A 24,000-nucleotide genomic window follows, 5' to 3' on the forward strand; every position below is an offset into this window, starting at 1 on the left:
TCTGATTGACAAAAAGTCAGATCAAAATCCCTGGCAAGTGGTTCAAATGAGCAGCCTTTGAGGGGAAAGGGGCGGAGGGAGGGAGTCCAAGGGATGTGAGGAATGGGGGACATCGGACAAGAGGGCAAACTGAAAAATTGAGTGTGTGGAAGTGATTGCCTGCACAAACAAAACATGCAGGAGGTGAAGAGAGTGGAGTTCTTCTTCTTCTTCTTCTTCTTCGTTCATGGTCTGAAATTACCACGCTCACTCATGTTTTTGCACGAGTGGGAGTGGGATTTAGTATGTGTATGACCCTTTTTACCCCGCCATTCAGGCAGCCATACGCCGCATTCGGGGGGATGGGAGTTCATGTGTGGGACAGGTGTTGACATGGGTGGAATGCTGCTCTCTCTTTACCGTCATTTTGTGCAGTGATCCGTTTGGATGCATTTTGTGCTTGATTACAGGGGAACCCTCCTTTTTAAGACCCCTGTGTTAAGTCTGACCCCTGTTTTAAGCCTGACCCCTGTGTTAAGACTGACCCCTGTGTTAAGTCTCACTGACCCCTGTTTTAAGCCCCTAGTCTTTTAGAGTTCTGGTCTAGACGTCTGCAAATTGGTCTTCATTACTGTTTCCCTTTTTGATTTTGTTAAATTTGTTGATGTCAGAAGGGTTGACAGGCCACCTGCAATGTAGAGACACTCTTGGCCAGTCCCAAGGGTGTCCTTTCCTTCCAGGTACCACTGTATGTTTCTTTTGTCAGGACTAAGTTCACATACTTAACCTTTGAAACCCCAAACTGTTCAAATAGTAATGCATTGCATCTGGTCAAGAAAGGGGGTGAATTTCCCTATATTCAATCATTGGAAGGTTTTCTTGTGATGGCCAGGCCTTCACCAGTTTGTGTTTGGCTGAATACCTCTGTGTGTTTTATCATCTTGCTCTGTAAATGTGGCTGATGAAAACACTGTGTTGACTTTCATCCAAGAATCTGGCAAAAAAAATATTGGTAAGAAAATTCTCTGCAACATTCTGGGATGACTTTGACCAGGACCTCTGTGCATTCATTTATTCTTGCTGTTTAAATGGATTGTGGCTCATGAAAATGTTCGATTGACTGTCAACAAAGAATCTAGCTGACATGCAAATATGAATATGAACATTCTCTATGAAAATCTAGGATGAGTAAGGAAGAAATAGGCGGACGTCCCACATTTTTTTCCATGGATTATTTGGATAATTTGAATTTCATTCGGATTTTCCATCGGGCTCGCCTTCTAGAGTAGAACTTTTTTGTTTACATGGACTGCAGAGTAAACCGCCTTATTCTGAGATGAAGTCTATTTAAATACGCCTAGGCATTGAAAGTACGTAGGTTACTGTGTTGTGGGTTAGTGGTCAGAGGCTTATTGAAGAAAGAATTCTGCAGGGGACACTCAAGCGATGACTGTGAAAAAAAGCTCAGTGATCAAGCAAAGAAGAATTTGGTGGGAGGTAATGAAGGTAGGGAGGGAAGGGGTGGGGTGTCTTCATTGAGCACTGTCTTCTTTTCTTTCTTTTTTTAATTTTTTTTCTTTTTTCTTTAATTTTTTTCTTTTTTTTTTTAAATTTTTTTTTTTTTTTTTTACTGTCATGCTTATCTTTTGTAATTGTTTCACGTTTGTGTATATATATATATGTATTCAAGATTAGAATAGTCCCTCTCTGGGCGAGGGCTGGTTGAAAAGAAGCTCGTTTATATTGCTTATGCCACAACCCTCGTAAAATAAAATTTGATTTGATTTGATTTGACTGTGAGCTAGGGATGGGGGACTGACCGGAGAGAGTGAGAGAGAGAGAGCGAGATGATGATGATGGACTTTATTTTTCAAGGATAGAGGCTATACGCCTTTTCTTACAACTGGTCCTTACTTCTAATACACATTTCTTATAAATGATAAACAAGTAAAACAACCGGACAAATAAGAGAGAGAGAGTCTGAAGTCTGAAGTCTGAATGTTTTAATGAGTATAAGGCCTTGGGCCCTTTTCATGGAGATGAGCACATCTCAAGCACCAGCATACAAATGCACATAGTGAACAAAAACAAGAACATCCTACTAGTATCGCCCTGTTTCGTTCACGGATTATGGATTACGAATGAAAAGCGCCTTCATGACAAATGTAGAAAAACGTAGCAAGAGCGGCTTACTAGTGTTTAAAAACAGCATGGTTAATTTAAACAATGATGGGATTCTAGTGTATTTTTGTGGAATATAATATTCTCTTAACTCAGCATATTTAGGGCATACTAAAACAAAGTGGACTTCATCTTCAACACTGCCACAACAAAATAATAAGAGAGAGAGAGAGAAAGAGAGAGAGAATGGGAGTGGGAGAGACAGACAGAGTGAGAGAGAGACAGAGAGTGAGTGAACCTGAAGTGAAAAGGGAGGTGGGGGGAGGGTTGTGTCTCTTTTGATCAATTGGTTGGCTGGGCAACATGCAGGTTGTTGTATGAGGGTGTTGAAAGGGGAGGGTGGGGGGGGGGGGGGTGAGTGTTTGTTCCACATGGTCATGTTCAGCTAATGCCTCTGTGTGTGTGCCCTTTAAACTCTTCATCAGCTCACACGGTATTTCATACAATGTGTGTGTGTGTGTGTGTGTGAGAGAGAGAGAGAGTGTGTGTGTGTGAGAGAGAGAGAGAGAGTGTGTGTGTGTGTGTGTGTGTTTGTGTGTGTGTGTGTGTGTGTGTGTGTGTGTCTGTGTGTGTGTGTGTGTGTGTGTGTGAGAGAGAGAGAGAGAGAGAGAGAGAGAGAGAGAGAGAGAGAGAGAGAATGTGTGTGTGTGTGTGCAAACGTGTAACTTGAATGTGCACAGCCAATACACGAAACCAAAGAAACTACAATGGGAAGAAGGATAACTTCCTCATTGGGCATGCTTAGAAATGAGAATGGCTAAATATGAGTTATTCCCCTTTGCTGCATGCTGATCAGGCTGTTTCCTGCTTTGTTATGACTAGTACAGTCGATCTTTCTCATGTTGTGACTTGCTTTATTTTCACATTTTCGGTATTTAAAACAGCAAACACACACACACACACACACATACACTGAAGAAGTTTCCATTCTGATTCGGTTATTTTATTTGGTGCTATATGTTTGCTTCACATTGTTTCTTCTTTTACATTGCTTGAGGTATCCCAATTCGCTAAACACATCCATAATGCATGCATGGCTCATTCGAAAGAGGGCAACTGAACAACTGATGCCCAATAGCAATAAATACTGAACAACTGAACAATAAATAGCAATAAATGATGACAGTGCCAAGTTTTTAAGTACAAAGTGAAATCATGTGACTGGACAAAGGCACAATTACAAAATACAAATAAAAAAATCGTGGCCCATTTTAAATTAAGTTCTCAGCTCATGGGGAAGCATAAGATGACCCTAGAAACCGAAATTAGGAGACCTCCCGCCCCCAGGGCAGACTACAAAAAAAAAAGGGGGGGGGGGGGGCTAATTTGTGAAAAAGTATAAAAGGAATCAAAAACTGTATACATGTATTTAGTTAATACCCCAAAAATTGTATAGTATATACAATGTCAGACCCTAAAGAAAGTTTGTTAGTCATTGCTTAGGCAAAACAAAGCAAAATAGTCTGTTTACGGTATCCCGACCAACCCTATTTTTCCCCGCCAACCCTAGACCTTTTTTTTGGCATTTGGAGAAAAAGAAAAAGAAAAAAAATCAATTTTGTTCCTGTTTTTTTGCAAAATAATTTAAAAAGATGGTTATAAAAAAAAAATTAAGAAAAGCCGACCTACCGACCCTCTTTTTGTGTGCCTATGTTACTGTAAACAGACCAAAAGGTACATCAAAAACAACACACCAGGGATGCTACTCTCCCCTTAAAAATAGCCATGAGTCATAGGTGTGACGTTTGAATCTTTTAGCTAAATAAAACCATAGGCAATTGATCGGAAATATCAGGAAAAATCTTACAAGTTTATTATTTGTTTGCTTGGACCAATCCTCTTGCCGAAGTGTTTTACAGTAACAATTGATTTTACGTCAAAAATATCACAGGAATATCGAATGTTGAGGTAAGGCTGGGATAGCCAAGTTCAAGAATAACGGAAGGTGACTGTTGAATCTTTTTGAAAATGTATATGTCGTGCCGAATTCACGTAATTGCCGATTCCGCGTAATGGGCAACAGTTTTGCCCATTTCGCGTAATCGGCAAAACGCTGCCCAATACGTGAAATCGGCAGCGTTTTGCCGAAATCGCGTAAAGGCTTCTAAAATTTGCCCATTTTGCGAAATCGGCAGCCACTTTTTGGTTTTAAATTTCTCAAATGCCTGGGATATCATCACACTTAGACAACTACATACTCCAAAGGATATATATCGCAATAATCGATAAGTTATGGCAAGTTATTGCAGAAAATGTAGTTTTCGTGCATTTCCGAAGTTATGCTCGACACAGACCAACATAGACCATACAAAACATAGTAGGGAGGTAAAGCAATGTTAATGCAATGTTCTGGTGACACAAAAAGTAACAGACTGGCTGTTGCTTTTGTGAAATGGGCAAATTTTAGAGGCCTTTCCGCGTTTTCGGCAAAACGCTGCCGATTTCGCGTATTGGGCAGCGTTTTGCCGATTACGCGAAATGGGCAAAAGTGTTGCCGATTCCGCGAAGTCGACAATTACGTGAATTCGGCACGACATATACAAATATAGATGGTAGGCAATTCAAAATTAAAAAAAGGACTCTCGGAGCATGGACTTTTGAGTCAAAAATTAAAGAAGGCTCTATGAGCCGAAGTACATGTTTTGTCTATTGTCTTTTTTTTATTTTGAATTCCCTACGATCTATATTTTGATACAATTTTGGACCCTCTTTGTACGGAGAGAGTTGGCAATTGTTAATCACATTCTCTCATCTCATCGACTCTCCTTCGGCTCCTTGGTAACATGCGTTCCGTCTCTGCCAGGATTGGATACAGCAGCAGATAACCGGTAAATATGTAACAGGCATAAATGGCAAAATAGCTCGGCTAATTTACTCGCTCGTTTTACACGGGGTTCCATCGTTGTCTTTTCTAATCGGAAAACCTTGCTCCTCAGTTTGTTGACCTTCTGCCGAAGTTCCGCTTCACGAGGGGATGGGGAGGATGACGACTTTGATGCTTTACATCCTATGTCCTCCAGGATCGCCAGAATGTCATCTAAAAAAGAAAACACACACACAAAACCCACATAAAATAACATAACCATAACAAGTTACAACCTGGAAGAAATTAAAACATGTGTAATTCAATCACAAAATGAAAATAAACAATAGCGTAGGAAGGCAGGCCAGAAATGAAGTGTATTAGCAACTATGGATACGATGTGGAACAATGATGGAATTGACCTTGTTTGGTACTGAATGGGTGAGGCCATTAGAACTGTACCCACGGAATACGCGCTATATAAGCTTTATATTGATTGATTGATTGATTAGTCCTGACAACAGTACCAGGTAAACTCCTCACACACCATGCCTCTTTCTTTCTTTCTTTATTTGGTGTTTAACGTCGTTTTCAACCACGAAGCTTATATCGCGACGGGGAAAGGGGGGGGGGGGGGGGGGGGGAGATGGGAATAGAGCCACTTAATTGTTTCTTGTTACACCATGCCTCTAACAGGATATGTTTCCCATCATTACGTGTGGGAACTACAGGTACAATTTCATCCATCCATGCATCCGCCCTATACAGCTTCTTCTTCTTCTGCGTTCGTGGCCTGAAACTCCCACGTGCACTCATTTATTTGCACAAGTGGAATTTTATGTGTATGACCGTTTTTACCCCGCCATTTAGGCAGCCATACGCCGCTTTCGGAGGAAGCATGCGGGGTATTTTTGTGTTTCTAAAACCCACCGAACTCTGACATGGATTACAGGATCTTTTTCGTGCGTATTTGGTCTTGTGCTTGCGTGTACACATGAAGGGGGATAAGTCACTAACAGGTCTGCACATAAGTTGACCTGGGAGATCGGAAACATCTCCACACTTAACCCACCAGGCGGCCGCGACCGGGATTCGAACCCTTGACCTTCCGAGTTAATAGACCGACGTCTTACCACCCCGCCACAGCGCCCGTCACCCTATACAGCGATTATCAACTATGTAATGGATGAGTTTAAACATTTTTTGATGTCAGGGTGTTCTTCATGGTTAAAAATCTCTTACCTGGTTGAACAATTTGTGCATCAGGCGACAGGTCGGTGCTGGCTTCATTTGTAGCTACCCTTTGCGATGGTGGCTTCCTCCCACTAGCAACCTGCAAATTGCACAGCTCTTTAACTGACAAACTCACAACCAACACCCAGTCACAATGAAACATTTCTCCCAATTTCATGGCATTGGTCTTAGGCCACACACAAAAAGTGTATGTTTCTGGTAAGGCAAAACAAAAAATAATCTGTTTACGGTATCCGGACCGACCCTATTTTTTTCCCACCGGCCCTAGACTTTTTGGGGGCATTAAAAAATAAAATTAAAATATTCAGATGGCTAAAATACAAAACTAAAAAGCCGACCTACCGACGCTATTTTTGGGGGGGCTACGTTACCTTAAACAGACTTTTTTGTGACCTAACATGACTAAAGGTGGAGATTTTTTTTCTAAACTTTTTTTTTTTAAACCATCTTTTTAACTATTTCGTTGAAAAACAGGAAAACAATTGATTTTCGAATACCCCTTTTATTTTTGAAAATGAAAAAAAAAAAAAGTCTAGGGTCGTCGGGAAAACATAGGTAGGGTCAGGTGACCAGAAACATACAACTTTTTTGTTGTTGACGCCGACCCTATACCTTTTTTGCCATTTGGGGCTGTTTTTTTGCAAAATAAGTTCATCATATCATCATAATCAAGACGTCGATCCAAAATAAGTAACTTTTTTTTGTTGGCCTTATCATTTTTTTGCGCTAAATGCAAACAGGCATTATTTGATGGGAACAATGCTAACTTGTTTTCAATTCTTACATCAGCCTCAAACTTGTCATTACTCAACCTGCATTTAATAGTGTGCTTCTTTGGTTTGCAAAAACCTAAAACCAATAAATAAATAACCTTCGGTGGTGGATTGGGCACTGCAAACAATGTCGGGACAGCATTCCACACAAGTGATCCTCTCTGCAGGATTGTTTTACTGGTTGGCCTCAAAGTGATCAGTACAAAGCTTGAGACCTTGAACATCAGCTGGCTGCAGCTTTTCAAAGTCCTCTCGCCTTGTGAATTGCATCCATATTCTGCACCTAGTTTGACAATAAAAACAACAATGTTATTGTTAAACTAAGCAAAAAGGAAAGACAAAAAAAGCTAAATCAGATCTTCAGTCTAAATCTAACGCTCTGCCTGAACGCAAAACGGATGAGTGATGTACCTTTGTACTGTAGTTTTCCCGTAAGCAAGGTTTGATAAAGGTTTCGGCAAATATGCCCACGGGTTTGTCATCAAGTGTAAACTGTTGTTTTGTACTGACTGCTGACTCACACTCACAGTCGTAAGTACTCGCTGACGCTGTAGTCTACTGAGTGAGTTGACTCGAGCCATTGCATTCTCATTCTGAAGAAGGTAAACCTGATGAAATAATCACTGCACAACCCACCTTTTTTCTTCTGTAGGGAACTTGTGGAAAGTTTTCCCGAAGCAGCTCTGTTTGTAACGGGCGTTCTTGCAACAAAAAGCCGAGCACAATTTACCACCACCTCGCACACGATCGGTACCTACGCGATCCGCCATTTTGTTTTCGCCGCCAGCATGTGACTAGGGACGATAACCCACAAACACTTTTTCGCATTTTCTTCGCAAGTTCCACGTCTTCCTTATGTACAGTGTTTGACGAAACCTGAGCTTGTTTTCTACAACTTTCTTTCATCACCTTAACTTTTTGGTTGATAATCTTATTAGTTTAGCTGGTGAGGATGAATGGGTTTATTACCAATGCAATTATTAGATGGCAGTGCCTGTTTTTGAAAGACTTATTTTAAAAGCTTTACACTTAATGGGTGCATGTTGCTCAGAAGGCATTTTTGTGTGGAAGGAACTCCTTTTAAACCCCCCGTAACCAAACCCAAACCCAACCCGCAACTATACTGATGTACACGTAAAGCTTTTCCCCTTCTGAGACTCTACTTTCTCAGATTTCCTGTTCTGTACATCTTATTATATTATTAAATTTATTAAATTATTAAATTAATTATTAAATTATTATATTATTGAATTTATTAAATTAAATTGAAATAATAAATCTGTAAAGTTACCTCCATTTTAAGACTCACCCTCACTTTCAAGACCTGATTGTTGGTAGTCTTCAAAGGAGGGTTCCACTTAAATTATTTTGTTTTGGCATGCATTCTATTTCAGTGGAACCTTTTAAGACCCTCTATTACAAGACTTCATTTGCATTAAGACCGGTTTTTTTCAGACTTTCTCTTTATTGTGTTAGTAAATTTACCTATGTTTTAAGACTCACCCTCTTATGAGACGTACATGTTTAAGATTTATGTCGGTCTTATAAAAGAGGTTTCGCTCTGTGTGTGTTCAGCTACCAGGTGGCGCTGTCCCTGCAGCATCATGACCAGCAGATAATCGCGGAACAGGAAGCGGCCTGGGGCCAGTACCACCAACAAGAGTCAGGCACCGCGCACAACGCAGAGTGAGTATTCACTTCAGTAGTAGTAAGATGAAGCATCAAACTTCCCTTTTCAGACTCTCTACAGTGGAACCCCCTTTTAAGACCCCCCAATTTAAGACCCCCAATTTAAGACTCCCTCCCTTTTAAGACCCTGTCTTTTCAGACTTTCTGTCTACAACCTCTGTAAATTTAGCCTGATTTTAAGACCTGATTTTCTCAGATTTGTTGGGGTCTTAAAATGGGGGTTCTACTGTATTGTAAGACAGCCTCTGTTTTGGGATCTTGTTTCCTGGACTGCGTTGCCTCTCCAATGCTTCACTCCAATGTAATCACTTACATGCAGAGTGTAGATAAACGCTACAAATATGGAGCGAAAGCTCTTGGTAAAATCCTCTCAACATGTGATGGACTGCATTGTCACGATTCCACTCGCTGCTCGGGCTACATGTGGAATGACGAGAAGGTTTTAAAAAGAGCTCATGCTCTGTCCCTATGTCTCTGTTTCTGTCTGTTATGATTTCGGACTGTCTTTGGTCTGTCTCACCATTGCGCCTCTATAACCATCACCACGCAAACACGAGTCCTTGTGTTTGATTGCTTGTTGCCAAGATTCACACGTCTGCAAAAAAACTGAGGCTTCCAGAAGTGCCTGAATCAGTAAATTAATATAGTAATCAATCCAAAATTGAGCGCATCTTATTCTTTATCTTTCACTGAATCCAAAAATATGCTGTGTTTACTCTGAAAATGTACTCACAATTAAAGAAAATAGGTAAATGAAGCACTACGTTCGCATGTTTCGGGGAGACGAGCTGGACCTATCTCAGCCTTTGAGATTAGGCCAGCGAAGCCTTATTTAGTACATGTAGTCTCGGTGTTGACTATTTTTCCTGAAGAAGCTTCCATAAGCGAAAATTTGATATTGTATTGTTTTGGGGTTGTTTTTTTTTTTTGTTTTTTGTTTTTTAATTTGCCAAGCACATCATTGTGGGGCTTTCAATAAAAAAAATTCAAGCATCCGTCTACAACGTATCATCATTCATCCTTCAACATTTACACAATACTGAAATATCTCAACGCTAATTCATATCCTAACATCACATTTATATCAATAGGCCTACCATATCTATACTTACTGATACACATTTTTGAAATGAGCAAAATATGATTAATAATTTTGTTTATGGGGGTTTGCACTTCTGGAGAATAACCAAACAATACATCTTTTTCTGTTAATATAATATTTTCTCCCGTATTTACAAATATACATCTTCTAACATAATCAATATAATCCATTTCATTACAAAGACTTCATTTTATGCAATAAAATATTTGTGGGATAAATATTATGTAAAATTTTCCATTGGAGTAACTTTAATCTTTCTTCGCTTGTACATGCACTTGACAGGACCCAATACTTTTCGTCAATGCAAATGTTATATTTGTGGGACCAAAATTTTACAGAGCAGGGTTCTTGATATTGTATTGTGCTGTCCTTGAATTTTGAGCACAGAATTCTTTTGTTTGTTACTTTGTTAGTCTCACTTACAGTCACTTTGTTGTTTAGATTTAGTTTTGTTTTGCGTTCATCTTTTAGTTTCAGGCCGACAGATTGACTAAATGTTTTTATATGGCTTCACACGACTTGTTTTCATCTTTTTTCTCCTGTTGTAGACATGAGCTGGTGCTGCGTCAGATTGACTAAATGTTTTTAAATCGCGTCACACGACTCATTGACATCTTTTTTCTGCCTGTTTCAGTCATGAGATGGCGCTGCGTCTGCAGGAAGAGGAGGACCGAAGAGCGGCGGCCGCCTTTCAGGAACAGCGCACACAGGCTCAAGGTCAGGCTACCGGCAGTCAAGGTCAAGGGGCGGCAGTGGCCACGGGGAGCGACAGACGGCCGAGGGAGGACAGGAGAGAGAAGAAAGAGGGGAAAGATGTGAGTGGAACTCAAACAGTTTGTCGTAGAATAGTGATCCCAAAACAGATACACTGCTTGTGTTCCAAAATTCACAATCAAGAAAAGAAGATTGATAAATTCTTGGAACGTTTAATTTATGACGCAAAAAACATTACAAACACGGCACTTCGACCCAAAGGTCTTTGAAGTGGCCAGACAGACAAGCACTCATGATGCAAATAATGAACTTAATTTAGCTTAGATAATGTTTTTGTTTTACAGACCTTTGGGTCGAAGTACCGTGATTGTAATGTTTTGTTTTGTCATAAACTGGGTGGCCGAGTGGTAACGCACTTGTGCTCGGAAGCGAGAGGTTGCGTGTTCGACCCTGGGTCGGGCCGCAATTTTCTCCCCCCTTTCCTAACCTAGGTGGTGGGTTCAAGTGCTAGTCTTTCGGATGAGACGAAAAACCGAGGTCCCTTCGTGTACACTACATTGGGGTGTGCACGTTAAAGATCCCACGATTGACAAAAGGGTCTTTCCTGGCAAAATTGTATAGACATAGATAAAAATGTCCACCAAATACCCGTTTGACTTGGAATAAAGGCTGTGAAAGGTGAATGCTCGCCTAATAGGCTACTGAGCTTTACTGGCCGATGTGAATGCGTTATATATTGTGTGTAAAAAATGTCTGTTTGTCTGTCTGTCTGTAAAAAATTCCATTTCAAACGGCAGAAATTAATATGTAAGCGCCTAGGGCTATATCTAGATTAGGCGCATAAAAATGATCACAATAATAATAATAATAAATGGAAAGTTCCATTAACTTGCTATTCTTGTTCTTTGAAGAAGAGTGAATCAGAGACAAACAGGAAGGGAGAAATGGGAATTTTCTTTATACAGTTTGTCGCGGGATAGTAAATGAGCTGTCCAAGTTGTGTCAAATTCCCAGTTTGAAGGAATCTTAGTTTCAATACTAAAAAAAATCGGATTTCAGATTCAGGTTACTTATTTTACTATAAGATTGTTTCTTACCACTTAAACTTCTTCCAAGCTGATGCCGTTTTGGAGGTGTTCACAGATTTTTCTGGGATTGGTTAACAAGGGATTCCTGTAACGTCCATCTAACGTGTGACTTGTCTCAGCTAAAAAAACCTTGGTCAACATAGGTGGGGTAGAAAGTGTTAATACAAATTAGGTAATATGTTTGCATGCTTCGCTGAGACGAACATAATCCATCTTGGTCTCCGGGTTTGGGCTAGCCAAGCCTTTCTACACCTAGTCTCGGTGATGATTGATTTTCAGTGTTTATGATTTAGTTTCAGGCCGACAGATTGACTAAATGTTTTGAGATTGCTTCAGGCTACTTCTTTTCATTTATTTTCAGTGCTGTATATTGTGACGAACGGCAAAGACTGCGGTAGTGTTTTGAGAGATTGAACAACTGCCTGAACTCTGGTGCATGTGATGTCCGCCTCTCTCCGTCATCTGTCTCCGCCCTGCATCTGCGACTGTGTGGTTACCTCCCTTCACACGACAGCCTCTTTCACCAGTTACCTCCCTTCCAGTGACAGCACCTTTTTTTCTGGTTATCTCCCATCCAGTGAAAAAGACCTGTTCTCTTTTGGGATGAAAAGCCTCCTTTAGGTTGTTTTTTTGTTTTTTGTTTGTCTTTCTAATTTTGAATCGGGCGATGCAAGCTTTCTCATTCTAGCTGAATACAAAGAGTGATGCTGCATAGCACCGCTTGGTTGTTTTTGCTTAACAACAATCTGATAGAAAATGATTGATGTATACTGGTGACATGTTTTTTTGGTTTTGTGTTTGCTGGTGTGGGATGCAGTTTTAACTCTTTTTGGCGACAGACCACAGACATGAGATTCTTACATAAATTTACGATGTTTAAATTTACAATTTTCCATATATATTTCAAAGCCCCAGCTGAAAGGTTATTTTGTCTGTCAAAATCAGCACTAAACTTAAAGTGTAAACCACAGCTTCGCTGTCACTCACTGTTTGTAACTTCAATATAAATTGAGATTTCACAATCCCATGACCTATTCGGCTGCCTCTAATAACTTTTGTATGTTTGTGTTTTTCGCAGACTCAAAGAATTTCATTTGCATTAATAATTTTTAAATTAATTTTGTTAACCAAGATGAATAGAAAGGAGCAAATAATAAACATCCACTGTTTGCTGTGGACTTTAAAAAAAAAACTTTCACAAATTCTTGTACCACAAAACATGCATGCCAAATAATTATTCTGGCACAATCTCTAACTGCCGAGAGTTGCGAAGTATTCAAACTAAATGGTGCACAGTATTTAAAATGCTCACAGGTTTTGAAAGTCAACGTTAGAATTAATCCTGAAGGTCTTGGGCACCTCATAAAGATGGGAGTGTTAGGTTTCATTTGAGAAATAATTGAAATGATTGACCTCTATTAGTTTCACTGACCACGAGGTAGAAATAAGTGCCAGTAATATTTATTTGTTTGTTGTTGTTTTTTTGTTAAAAAAACCCAACAACAACAGTATTTTCATCTAAGTTTCAAAATCCAGTGAGTTGAGTCATATGTTGCTATGCAGCATTAATTTGATGTAAAATGAGAACAGTTCAAGCACACCGCATCTTTTGAGAACTTTTTTCTCAGCTCATACAACGTATCTTATTCTGTCTCTCTTTAACCCTATTTTTTTTTCTTTAATCCTATTACACTGACTATTCACTGCTAAGTAAAAAAATTTCCTTCTCAGTACACAGATTTTTTTCTCTTACATTCTCTTCAAATTGAAACCCTTTTCATGGTTAACATTTTGCGTTGGTATCGTTGGTTGTTATGTGTTGTTTAAAGGCATTGGCCTTTCAGCTGAATCCACTCATCGGAGCTTGATAAATCCATTGTGACTGTTGATTTGAGTCACAGCCCTTCAGGTGGAATTGACAAAGTTCAGAATTAATTAATTCAGGTTTATATTGGCTGTGGAAACAATGAGCCAAACAATGAGCCAAACAATCGTTGATGATTTGTGGACTCAACCAGGGAAAAAATATTGATGTGCTCTTGGTGCATGTTGGGCAGTTGTCCGCTCGATATGTTGCGCTTTTATTTCCAGATGTACTCAACTCTTTCACAGTCAATAAAAACATGACCGAGTTATTTCTTGAATCCGTCTATTGGGATTATAGGCTGGCTATTAAGACAGCCTCTAGGGTAATTTATTATGTGTCCCTGTACTTTTGCAATGTCATTCTAATTGAGTTTTCCTTGATCAAGTCTTCCATACATTTTGTTATGTATCGACTAAAATTGTACATGTACGAAGAAAATTGTCTTATTTTTTTTTACTGTTTCTATGATTTTTGAGTGCATTATGTTGGAAACTTGAACAAGAAATGTAAAGGAAATTGTAAATGTGCTCAATCTTATGTACGATCTTAGACAACTGTTTATTTTTGCTGCAGACCATCTTCTACATCTAGTCCATTTCAATCAAATAATGAATTTTTATTGGGTAGCCAGATTTTTTTCTTTTTCTATTACATTAACTATCTCTTTTGCATGTATTTATTTGTGTTTATGAAAAGATGCATTTATTATTTTTGTCATTTTGGTCTTTCCTTTCTTGATTTATTTTAATTTTTAAATCGGTGTGAAGAATATGATTGTGAAACAAAACGTTGTATTCTGCATCGATAGATGCAAAGAAGCAACTAATAAGAGGAAAAAGTACCGTATTTGACGGACTACAAGCCGCGACTTTTTTAAAAAAAAATCACATTGCGGCTTATAAAAAGATGCGGCTAAAACGTTACCTAAACTTGAATAGCATTCACCTAATGGAAGTTGCCGCGGATTTTCATTTCGCTCGATTAGCGATTACCGGTACTTTATTAGCTCTCTACTCAAGACTCGGCGCTTTTCTCTTTCTTTCGCGAATCTTCGTTTGTCAACAAGTCGTCGTGACAAGATAGTGTACAGAGAAACACCCGTCGCGATATAACCTTGAACGGTTGAAAACGACGTTAAACACCAAATAAAGAAAGAAAAGAAAGAACAGAGAAACACCGGATGTATCATGATCTCGCCGCGCGAGATTTTGTTTTTTTGTGTCTCGCGATAGTTGGAGGAGCGAGAGCCGCCATGTTGTGTTTTCGTCTCCTCGAAATGTGCGCAAAAGTCGTAAATCATCCAAAAAAAGCTTATTCCGGGCGGGACTGCATGTGTGTGTTGGTTACAAATTGTGTGTGTGATATTTTTCTTCAAACTTTTTCACTTTTCTTCTTTGTTTCACTTGTTTATTCTCGGAGCCGATTTCGCCAAATACCGTACTTTCGTTTGCCTGGTTGTTTTGATTGATTGACACGATCTGATTATATTTTTTTCGACGGCGGCTATTATAGTGACGGGGCCTATACGTGGCTCGTCCCAATTTTTTTGTTAAAAGTCGGGGGTGCGGCTTATAAAACGGTGCGTCTTGTAATCCGTCAAATACGGTACTATATTTTGGTACTTTGCTTATTCAATACAAACAAAGGCATTTGATTCTCTTTAGGGTATGTGCATGTTTATGTTTCTATTTAAAATACATGACTGGTATTTTTATGAACTTGAGACAAAACTGAATGGAAAAGTGATATGTTGATACATGCTTAAGAATGTGGATATATATCCCCCCGCGGGTTAGGGGGAAGAATTTACCCGATGCTCCCCAGCATGTCGTAAGAGGCGACTAACGGATTCTGTTTCTCCTTTTACCCTTGTTAAGTGTTTCTTGTATAGAATATAGTCAATGTTTGTAAAGATTTTAGTCAAGCAGTATGTAAGAAATGTTAAGTCCTTTGTACTGGAAACTTGCATTCTCCCAGTAAGGTCATATATTGTACTACGTTGCAAGCCCCTGGAGCAATTTTTTGATTAGTGCTTTTGTGAACAAGAAACAATTGACAAGTGGCTCTATCCCATCTCCCCCCTTTCCCCGTCGCGATATAACCTTCGTGGTTGAAAACGACGTTAAACACCAAATAAAGAAAGAAAGGGCAAGGAGATAGCAGGCTTGTTTAAAAGTGCTGCTTATGATTCATGTGGCTAGGTTTTCTCTTATTGTGTGCGTCTTTTTTGCTGTGTTTAGAACGACAGTGGAACCTCCTTTTAAGACCCCCCAATTTAAGACTCCCTCCCTTTTAAGTAATTAAGGCCTTGTTTTCTCAGACTTTTTATTCAGAACCTTTGTAAATGTACCCCCATCTTAAGACCTCCCCCTTATTAAGGCTGATTTCCTCACATTTGTTTAGGTCTTAAAAGGGGGGGTTCCCACTGTACTGCCTTGAGGAAGAAGGGTGGATGAGGTGACCTTGAAGACAGTAAGACCTCTAATCAGTAAGAGTCCCTGTTTTCCTTTCATTCTGTCCATGTCACGACAGAGGTAGGAGCTGTATGTCAGGAGCTGTATGTCGTATGGGGCTGCACTTCGACATTGGTTTCAGATTTCAATGGCTTATTTCTTTTTACATTTAGTCAAGTTTTAACTAAATGTTTTAACATAGATAGAGGGGGAATCGAGACGAGGGTCGTGGTGTATGTGTGTGTGTCTGTCTGTCTGTGCGTGTGTGTGTGTAGAGCGATTTAGACCAAACTACTGGACCGATCTTTATGTAATTGGAAATGAGAGTTCCTGGGAATGATATCCCCGGACGTTTTTTTCATTTTTTCGATAAATACCTTTGATGACGTCATATCCGGCTTTTTGTAAAAGTTGAGGCGGCACTGTCACACCCTCATTTTTCAATCAAATTGATTGAAATTTTTGTAATGCAATCTTCGACGAAGGCCGGACTTCGGTATTGCATTTCAGCTTCGTGGCTTAAAAATTAATTAATGACTTTGGTCATTAAAAATCTAAAAATTGTAATAATTTTTTGTTTATATAAAACGATCCAAATTTACGTTCATCTTATTCTACATCATTTCCTGATTCAAAAAACATATAAATATGTTATATTTGGATTAAAAACAAGCTCTGAAAATTAAAAATATAAAAATTATGATCAAAATTAAATTTCCGAAATCGATTTAAAAACAATTTCATCTTATTCCTTGTCGGTTCCTGATTCCAAAAACATATAGATATGATATGTTTGGATTAAAAACACGTTCAGAAAGTTAAAACGAAGAGAGGTACAGAAAAGCGTGCTATGCAGCACAGCGAAAACACTACCGCGCTGAACAGTTTCACTCCGTTTTGCACAAGCGGCGGACTACGGTCATTGTGAAAAAATGCAGTGCGTTCAGTTTCATTCTGTGAGTTCCACAGCTTTACTAAATGTAGTAATTTTGCCTTACGCGACTTGTTTCAAGTTTGAAGTAGAGGCCGCATCCAAGACATGATTTGCCTGCATAATGGTTATGGTCCATATTGTCAATGGCTTCTTTTTTTATTGAGTTGGAACTGGTGGCTGGGATGACGTTTGACTGGCAGTGGGTATTGTTCCATTAGTCTGCCTGATGTTTTCCAGTGAGTTGGAAGAAGATGTGGCTGCCACCAGGACATGCTCAAGTGGGACTGGTTATTGTACATCGAGTTATTGACACCTTTCTGTGTTTGAGACAGATAAAAAGGACAGATTTGCCTCAGTAGCTTATTGAATGGCAAACTATTGACATCCTTTTTTGTTTGGGATTGCGGAAAAGTTTTGACATGTATGAGTATTACATGTATTCACATCCCAGCTTGTTTGTTTTGAGATGGCAAGTGAGAGAAGCGTGACTGTTACTGAGGATATAGGCGGTCCTTCATTTAGCCTGAAGTCGACTTCACAAAGTCTTTTTGCCGAAAACTCAGTGCTAAAGCTTCGTGCAGGCAGCTTCGCGAAGTATACTTTGCATAGTCGACTTCGCCCAGTTCAGGGGCCAGTTTCATAAGCCAGAAACACAGTCGACCAACTGCAGTTGTCCGAGAGAACCACAGTAATCCGACGTCATCGGGTTTCACGAACAAAATTTCAGTCGGCCGACTGCGGGTCGTCTCACCGGAAGTCGACCAAACACGGCGATGCTCTCCCCCCAACACGCTTACTGCGAAAACCGAAAATAAATGTAATTATCCGCACAGTCAATGGCAGAATGCTCACACTTTTTTGGATTGTGAGCCAAACCTTGTGATTGTTCTTCGAAATTTATCTATCATGACGCAGTAATCCAGGAGACAAGTCAGGGTTATGTCTTGAAGACGTCACGCGAAGGAATTACTGAAAGTCTCGGTCATTGTTATTTTGAGCGGGCCGAGACTAGTTTTTTCTTCGAAATCGGCCATTTCCACGTGCGAATGAGCAAACGGAAGTGGTAATGTTGCTAAATTTAGCCTTCGACTTGGCCATTCGGATTACTGTACAGTCGGTCGACTGCGGTTGTCCGCGGATGACCGTGATTCGCACATGAAACCAGCTTTACCGTGACCCGGCGATCAACCACAGTCGATCGACTGGACTGTCAGTCGGTTCACTGCTATCTTATGAAACTGGCCCCAGGACAGGCTCAATATGCATGGAATAATTGATATCTGTGTTTGAGGTGGGTAGAAAGACAGATTTGACTGTGATCAGTGGTTAATACCGGCACCCATCTGTGTTCGGAACTGCTAGAAAGACAAGATTTGACTGTAAATGGTGATTACTGGCATCTTCTGTGTTTGGAGCAGAAAGAAAAACAAGGTTTTAGTCTTTTACTGTGAATGGTTATTACTGGCATTACCTGTGTTGAAGGCAGTTGGTGAGACAGACTTGACTCTTGAGTGATTATTGCAAGTGGAGTCTTGGACATGCTTATAAGTTATATGTTTAAGGTGGCTAGAAAGACAACATTTGACTGTGAATGGTTCACTACTGGCATTGACCTGTGTTGAAGGCAGTTGGTGAGACAGACTTGACTCTTGAGTGATTATTGCAAGTGGAGTCTTGGACATGCTTATAAGTTATATGTTTAAGGTGGCTAGAAAGACAACATTTGACTGTGAATGGTTCACTACTGGCATTGACCTGTGTTGAAGGCAGTTGGTGAGATAAGACTTGACTCGAGTGATTATTGCAAGTGGAGTCTTGGGCATGCTTATAAGTTATATGTTTAAGGTGGCTAGAAAGACAACATTTGACTGTGAATGGTTATGAACTGTGATTTCTTCTATTTCGTTCTCTTCTGAGATCTGTTGACCTCTCTTGTGATCATGGAAGTGACTTTGTACAGCAGCTGTTTTGCACTCTGTTCATACTTCTTCTTCTTCTTCTTCGTTCATGGGCTTAGACTCCCACGTTCATTCATGTTTTTAGCACGAGTGGATTTTTACGTGTATGACCGTATTTACCCCGCCATTCAGGCAGCATACGTCGATTTCGGGGGAGGCATGCTGGGTATTTTCGTGGTTCTATAACCCACTAAACTCTGACATGGATTGCAGGATCTTTTCCGTGCGCACTTGGTCTTGTGCTTGCGTGTACACACGAAGGGGGTTAAGTCACTAGCAGGTCTGCACATAAGTTGACCTGGGAGATCGAAAAAATCTCCACTCTTAACCCACCAGGCGGCAGCGACCAGGATTCGAACTCACAATCTCCCGATTAGGAGGCCGACGTCTTACCACCACGCCACTGCTGACATTACTTTGAATTTCTTACACCAAGGAACAGTGGTACCTGCAGTGAAAGGCCCCTTCATTGAGCGGACACCTCCAAGGAGAGGACACCTAGCTGCTAATTCTAAACCTATTGTAGTAAGACGCCTCCAATTAAAGGACACCTGTAACGCAGGACACTTTTGGTTGTTCCCTACAGTGTCTCTTCAAGGCAGGACGTACCACTGTTACAACCTCAACCTTAGCATTTCTTTCAGTATGGTCATAATTGAGAACTGAAGGATGAAAGAAAAGAAATGTCGAGAGAGAGATAGAATCGGAGAGAGGGATTGGTAGTGCCACTGTAAATACACACTTGTATTCTTTTGTGTGCCTGGTGTACTGAGTACTTGTGATTCCATTGCAAACTGTACAAATGTTTTTATGTCTGAAAAACTTGCATCAAATTGCAAAAAACTGCTGGGGATAATACACCTGAATCAGGTTTTTTCTGTGTCAATAAGTATGTATGCATGCTGTTTTGTTGGTGTTAGTGTGTATGCCCATTTAAACAAAAACTCTTTTGGTATTTTTATTAGGTCCCGCAGTGGGGCACTGCGGTTATGAAATTAAAGGCCCCTCCTGTTTTTGGAACCGCAGGAGCTTTCTAGTTTGCTGTTAGGTAGATTTTTGGTTCCTCTTTCCTGTCATGCTCTCTTTTTCTTCATGAATTCTTTTCTTTTTTCTGCCTTCTTGCTCATTCACCTGTATTTTTTCCAAAAATCTCTTCTCTTGCCGCTTGTCTCGCGATTCATGTATAGTTTAATCTGTTAGTGTTCTGATGTAAGTCCAGCAGTAGATAGGTTAAGCCTATTTTAACATACTGGAAACTGGTAATCTTCCAGTAGGTATTAATTTAGTTTTACTAAAGCCTGCTGGGACACAAGTAATGGGTTAGTGCATTTGTAAACAGGAATCGCTTGACAAGTGGCCCCCTTCATCCCCCCCTTCCTCGTCCTGATATGGCTCTGCGTAGTCGGCTGGACGTTAAGCAACAAATAAACAAACAAACAAACAAAATTTTTATTACGTCATTGTTTTTAATTCTGGTATCTTTATCATTACATTTTGTTTGTTACATCACAAGTGTAATAAAAATGGTAAATGAACAGGAAGTTTATTGCCACATATTATATTCCTCTCTTCAACTTTTGTGCGCATGCACACACATGCATGCACTTGCAAGCGCAAATACACACACACACGCATCTTTCTTCCTTTTTTAATTCTTTTTAATTTTTGTGTGTGCAGAATGTTCAGTTGTTTACCTGCTGTTTCCCTGAGAAATGATCAGTTTTATGCACTGCTGTTCTGCTGTAATTTATTCATGCTCACTTTGAATAGAATTTTGTTGGGCCTGTATTTCACCCAACACCCTATTTATAATCTTAATCATTCCTTGTATCTCCTGCGCTTTGAGGAAAACGATTGAAATTCTCTTTGTACACAAACACACATGCTTGCATGAAAATACACACACACTTATACAAACACATACACACACATGCAGGCATGCACAGACCAAAAAAAAAGAAGTTTTTTTAAAAATAGGCGTTTAGCATTATTTTAAGTTAAAAACAAAATTGAAAAGAAAATCTTCAGATAAGCCATTAAATACGAAAAATACATAATCAAGTATGGCAACCTCATGCATGTAAACTCATTTCATCATTTTAACATTTAATGGAAGAGTGCTTTTCGCGTTTCTCTGCACAGATCCCCTTACGCTTTCAGCCATGCTTCAGTCGTCCATTTAGAAATTTACAACAATATTTCATTAAACTTGCATGCAAGGAGTCGAACACTGCAATTTTGAGGCAAATACATTTTTATCGTTGTCTTGGTTACTCAGCGTAAGACGGAAAAGCTAAAGTAAGCAAGGAAAAAGTACCAAGCAGGTCCCGCACATAAGTTACATCAAAAACCAATATGGTAGCTCAGTTAGTAGAGCATTGGACTTGTTATCGGAAGGTCGCAGGTTTGAATTCGGGTCGGGACTGACACTGGTCAACTTTATGTGCAGACCCAGAGACGGAAGCCATGTCCCTACCCTGTGTCACCACAATGGCACGTAAAAGACCTTGGTCATTCTGCCATAAGTGCAGGTGGCTGAATACACCTAAACATGCAGACACCTGGGTAGCGCGACTCTGTTGCTGCTAGCTTTCCACTGGGAGGAAGCGACCTGAATTTCCCAGTGATGGGACAATAAAGTAATGAGTATCATCGAGAAGAGAGCGAATGTTCTTTCTATATCTTTGGTAGTTTATGTCAAGACATTGTGTTTGATAACATAACAAAAACTGTAAAACATGGTATTTTGTTCCATTTTAGCATGTGTCAGTGTCACACAGTCTTAAGCCCTGTATCATGATTACAGGAAATATTAATCACATTTTGACATGAGATGCAAACTGAAAATCCGCATAAAGTTTCATTTGCCTGGCAACACTAAAGGTATGCGTAGTCATCGGTGGGATAGTTGTGTAAATGTTTTGACTGTTTATAGCCTCATCTGCGATTAAAAGACAAATTGTTGCTTCAGTAGTGCTCCGAGTAGTTGTATGTATATATTGGTCTCTTTCTTCTCTTTGTCAGCCACTTCTTTTGCTGTAAACATGTTTTTTGTTCTTTTTTTATTTTTACAGACACATTGAGATTATGGAGGTGTGCATGGCTAATGTTGCAGATCTTGTTATGCATCAGAAGCGAGGATGTAGATTATTATTATTATTATTATTATTATTATTATTATTATTCTCCCCTATACCCACTTATCTTTTTTCCTTTCAGACATTGCCCTCATGATTTCCTTTCCACTTTGATAATTTGTAAAATTCAGATCCTGTGCAAAAGTCTTGAGTATTAAAGTTACAAATACAACAATAAGTTCTGTCTTTGGTTTGTGTGTAAAATGTGTGTGTGTGTGTGTGTGTGTGTGTGTGTGTGTGTGTGTGTGTGTGTGTGTGTGACCACCACCTGCACTACAAGTTACAACTTCCACACGAAGTACAAACTGCCATTGCTGCTATGTCGGACACACACACACACACACATTCGTGTGCGTGCAGGGGTGGCTGACTTGATTAGAAGCACAGCTGATTGACACTGAAACACACTTTTCTGACTGCTGATTTAGAGCCAACCTATGCCCCAGATTACTGCCATTAACATGAGACAACCAAAACAGGGAAACACTACCAACAAACTCAACGCAATTCGTTTTGCAATGTCAGACCAAGAGAGCGCAGCTACGACCAGGCAGCTAGGCAAACGGATCTGCTCAGTTGAAGCTTCTCTCTGGGGAGATGTGGTGAGTCGGCATAGGTAAGTCCCTTCATCTCCACAGCCGATATCGAACAGGTGAACTTGGCGGGTTGTCCCTAAGTCGGGACTTTTCGGTGTCTCTGAAAACTTGCATGTCGCTCTGCTGGGTTGCTTGCCTTCTCGGCACAGGTTCCTCAGGCCCATGATGCTCTGTTCAAACCGTTCCACGGAGGTGGTGTTTTTCGAGGAAGAGCCGGCGATGAAGCAGGTCAAGGCCAACCCCTCGCTGACCTCCACGTCAATTCCTTGGTGCTCTGTGTTCGCGATCTGCCCAGTAAAGACGACGGGATCGGAACTCCAGACCCGCTCTGAGGATTCGTTGTCGCCAGGCAGTTCATACAGTACTTGGCACTTATAGGACAGTTCGTCGTTTGGAACGACTTGGGCTTCTGCAAGGGAAAGCCTGAGCCTTGTCTCTTCGTTGTTGGTGTTTGCGGCAGCGGTTGTGAGGGCGAAGATGTTGTTGATCGACTTTAAGAAAGAAGATGCTGTGTAACTTTTCTCACTTACGTTCAACGTGGCAAGTATAGTCAAGCGGTTTTCTTTGGAGGTGTGTTGGACTATCTGTAAAGCTCGCATTTTCTGGAAGGTAGCAGGCGGGTGCGTCTGAAGAAAAGCATGCACATCGCATGTGACTCTGACGTCCACCGTGAATGAACTGATGAAGGTGATGTTGGCCTTGCTTTGTCCAGCATTGCAAATAGTGCTTGTCAAACAAAACAGGCAGACGCCCAAAGACGCAGATGTGACGAACATCTTTACAACTATACTAGTCTTCAGAAAGCAATGAAAACGATCAAGACCCGGCCGTGAAAGGCAGCACAGCTGTGTATTGATGATGTAAAATGTACGTGAAATATCGAGATTACGTCATTCATAGAACTTCATTAATAGATTACCTTTTTCTTTTGTCTCAGTCAGAATTTGTCAATATTATTAGTAGTCTCGGCTGAACTGATAACACATGTCACAAGGTAATTCAGACCGCGACAGTGCATGTGTACACACACTGACACACACACAGTGACTCACACACTGACACACGCACACACACAAACACAACCAACGTTCTCCAAGAAGACCTGGACAAACCGGAACTGTGGGAAAATAGGTGGCAGGTGTCCTTCAGTCAACGCCTCAAAATGCCACATTCTATCGGTCACCCGCAAGAGGAAAACACAGCCAACGTTCTCGTAGAAGACCTGGATAAACTGGAACTGGGGTGAAATAGGTGGCAGGTGTCCTCCAACGCCTCAAAATGCCACGTTCTATCAGTCGGTCACCCGCAAGAGGAAACCAGTCAGCACCAACCACACCTTCGCAGAAGTGCTGACAAGGCCAAGTAGGCTAGGCCAAAAAAAAAAAAAAATTTGTCTGTTTCTGGTAACATGGCTAAAAAAAATAGGGTAGGTAGGTAGGGATTTGTTAAAAAAAAAATTTTTACCCCAAATG

General features: G+C 40.3%; 1 protein-coding gene and 1 long non-coding RNA gene across 2 annotated transcripts in view; one reads left to right on the forward strand and one right to left on the reverse strand.

Annotated features, from left to right (window-relative positions):
- Positions 1-17,622, forward strand: part of LOC138971611 (ubiquitin carboxyl-terminal hydrolase MINDY-1-like) — a 57,002-nt gene extending 39,380 nt beyond the window's left edge. The window contains exons 7-9 of the mRNA XM_070344379.1: positions 8,566-8,676; positions 10,416-10,596; positions 11,945-17,622. Coding sequence (XP_070200480.1) covers positions 8,566-8,676; positions 10,416-10,596; positions 11,945-11,959 — 307 coding nt within the window. The 3' untranslated portion in view covers positions 11,960-17,622. The remainder of the gene's footprint in view (positions 1-8,565; positions 8,677-10,415; positions 10,597-11,944) is intronic.
- On the reverse strand, positions 2,906-7,860 carry LOC138971633 (uncharacterized). The gene is made up of 4 exons (XR_011457322.1): positions 7,627-7,860; positions 7,089-7,273; positions 6,206-6,296; positions 2,906-5,197 (listed from the first exon to the last, which is right to left on the reverse strand). It is a non-coding gene; the product is annotated as an uncharacterized lncRNA (long non-coding RNA).
- Positions 17,623-24,000: the final 6,378 nt, after the last annotated feature.

This window comes from Littorina saxatilis, linkage group LG7, assembly GCF_037325665.1.
Source record: "Littorina saxatilis isolate snail1 linkage group LG7, US_GU_Lsax_2.0, whole genome shotgun sequence".
In the NCBI taxonomy this organism is placed as follows: Eukaryota; Metazoa; Mollusca; class Gastropoda; order Littorinimorpha; family Littorinidae; genus Littorina; species Littorina saxatilis.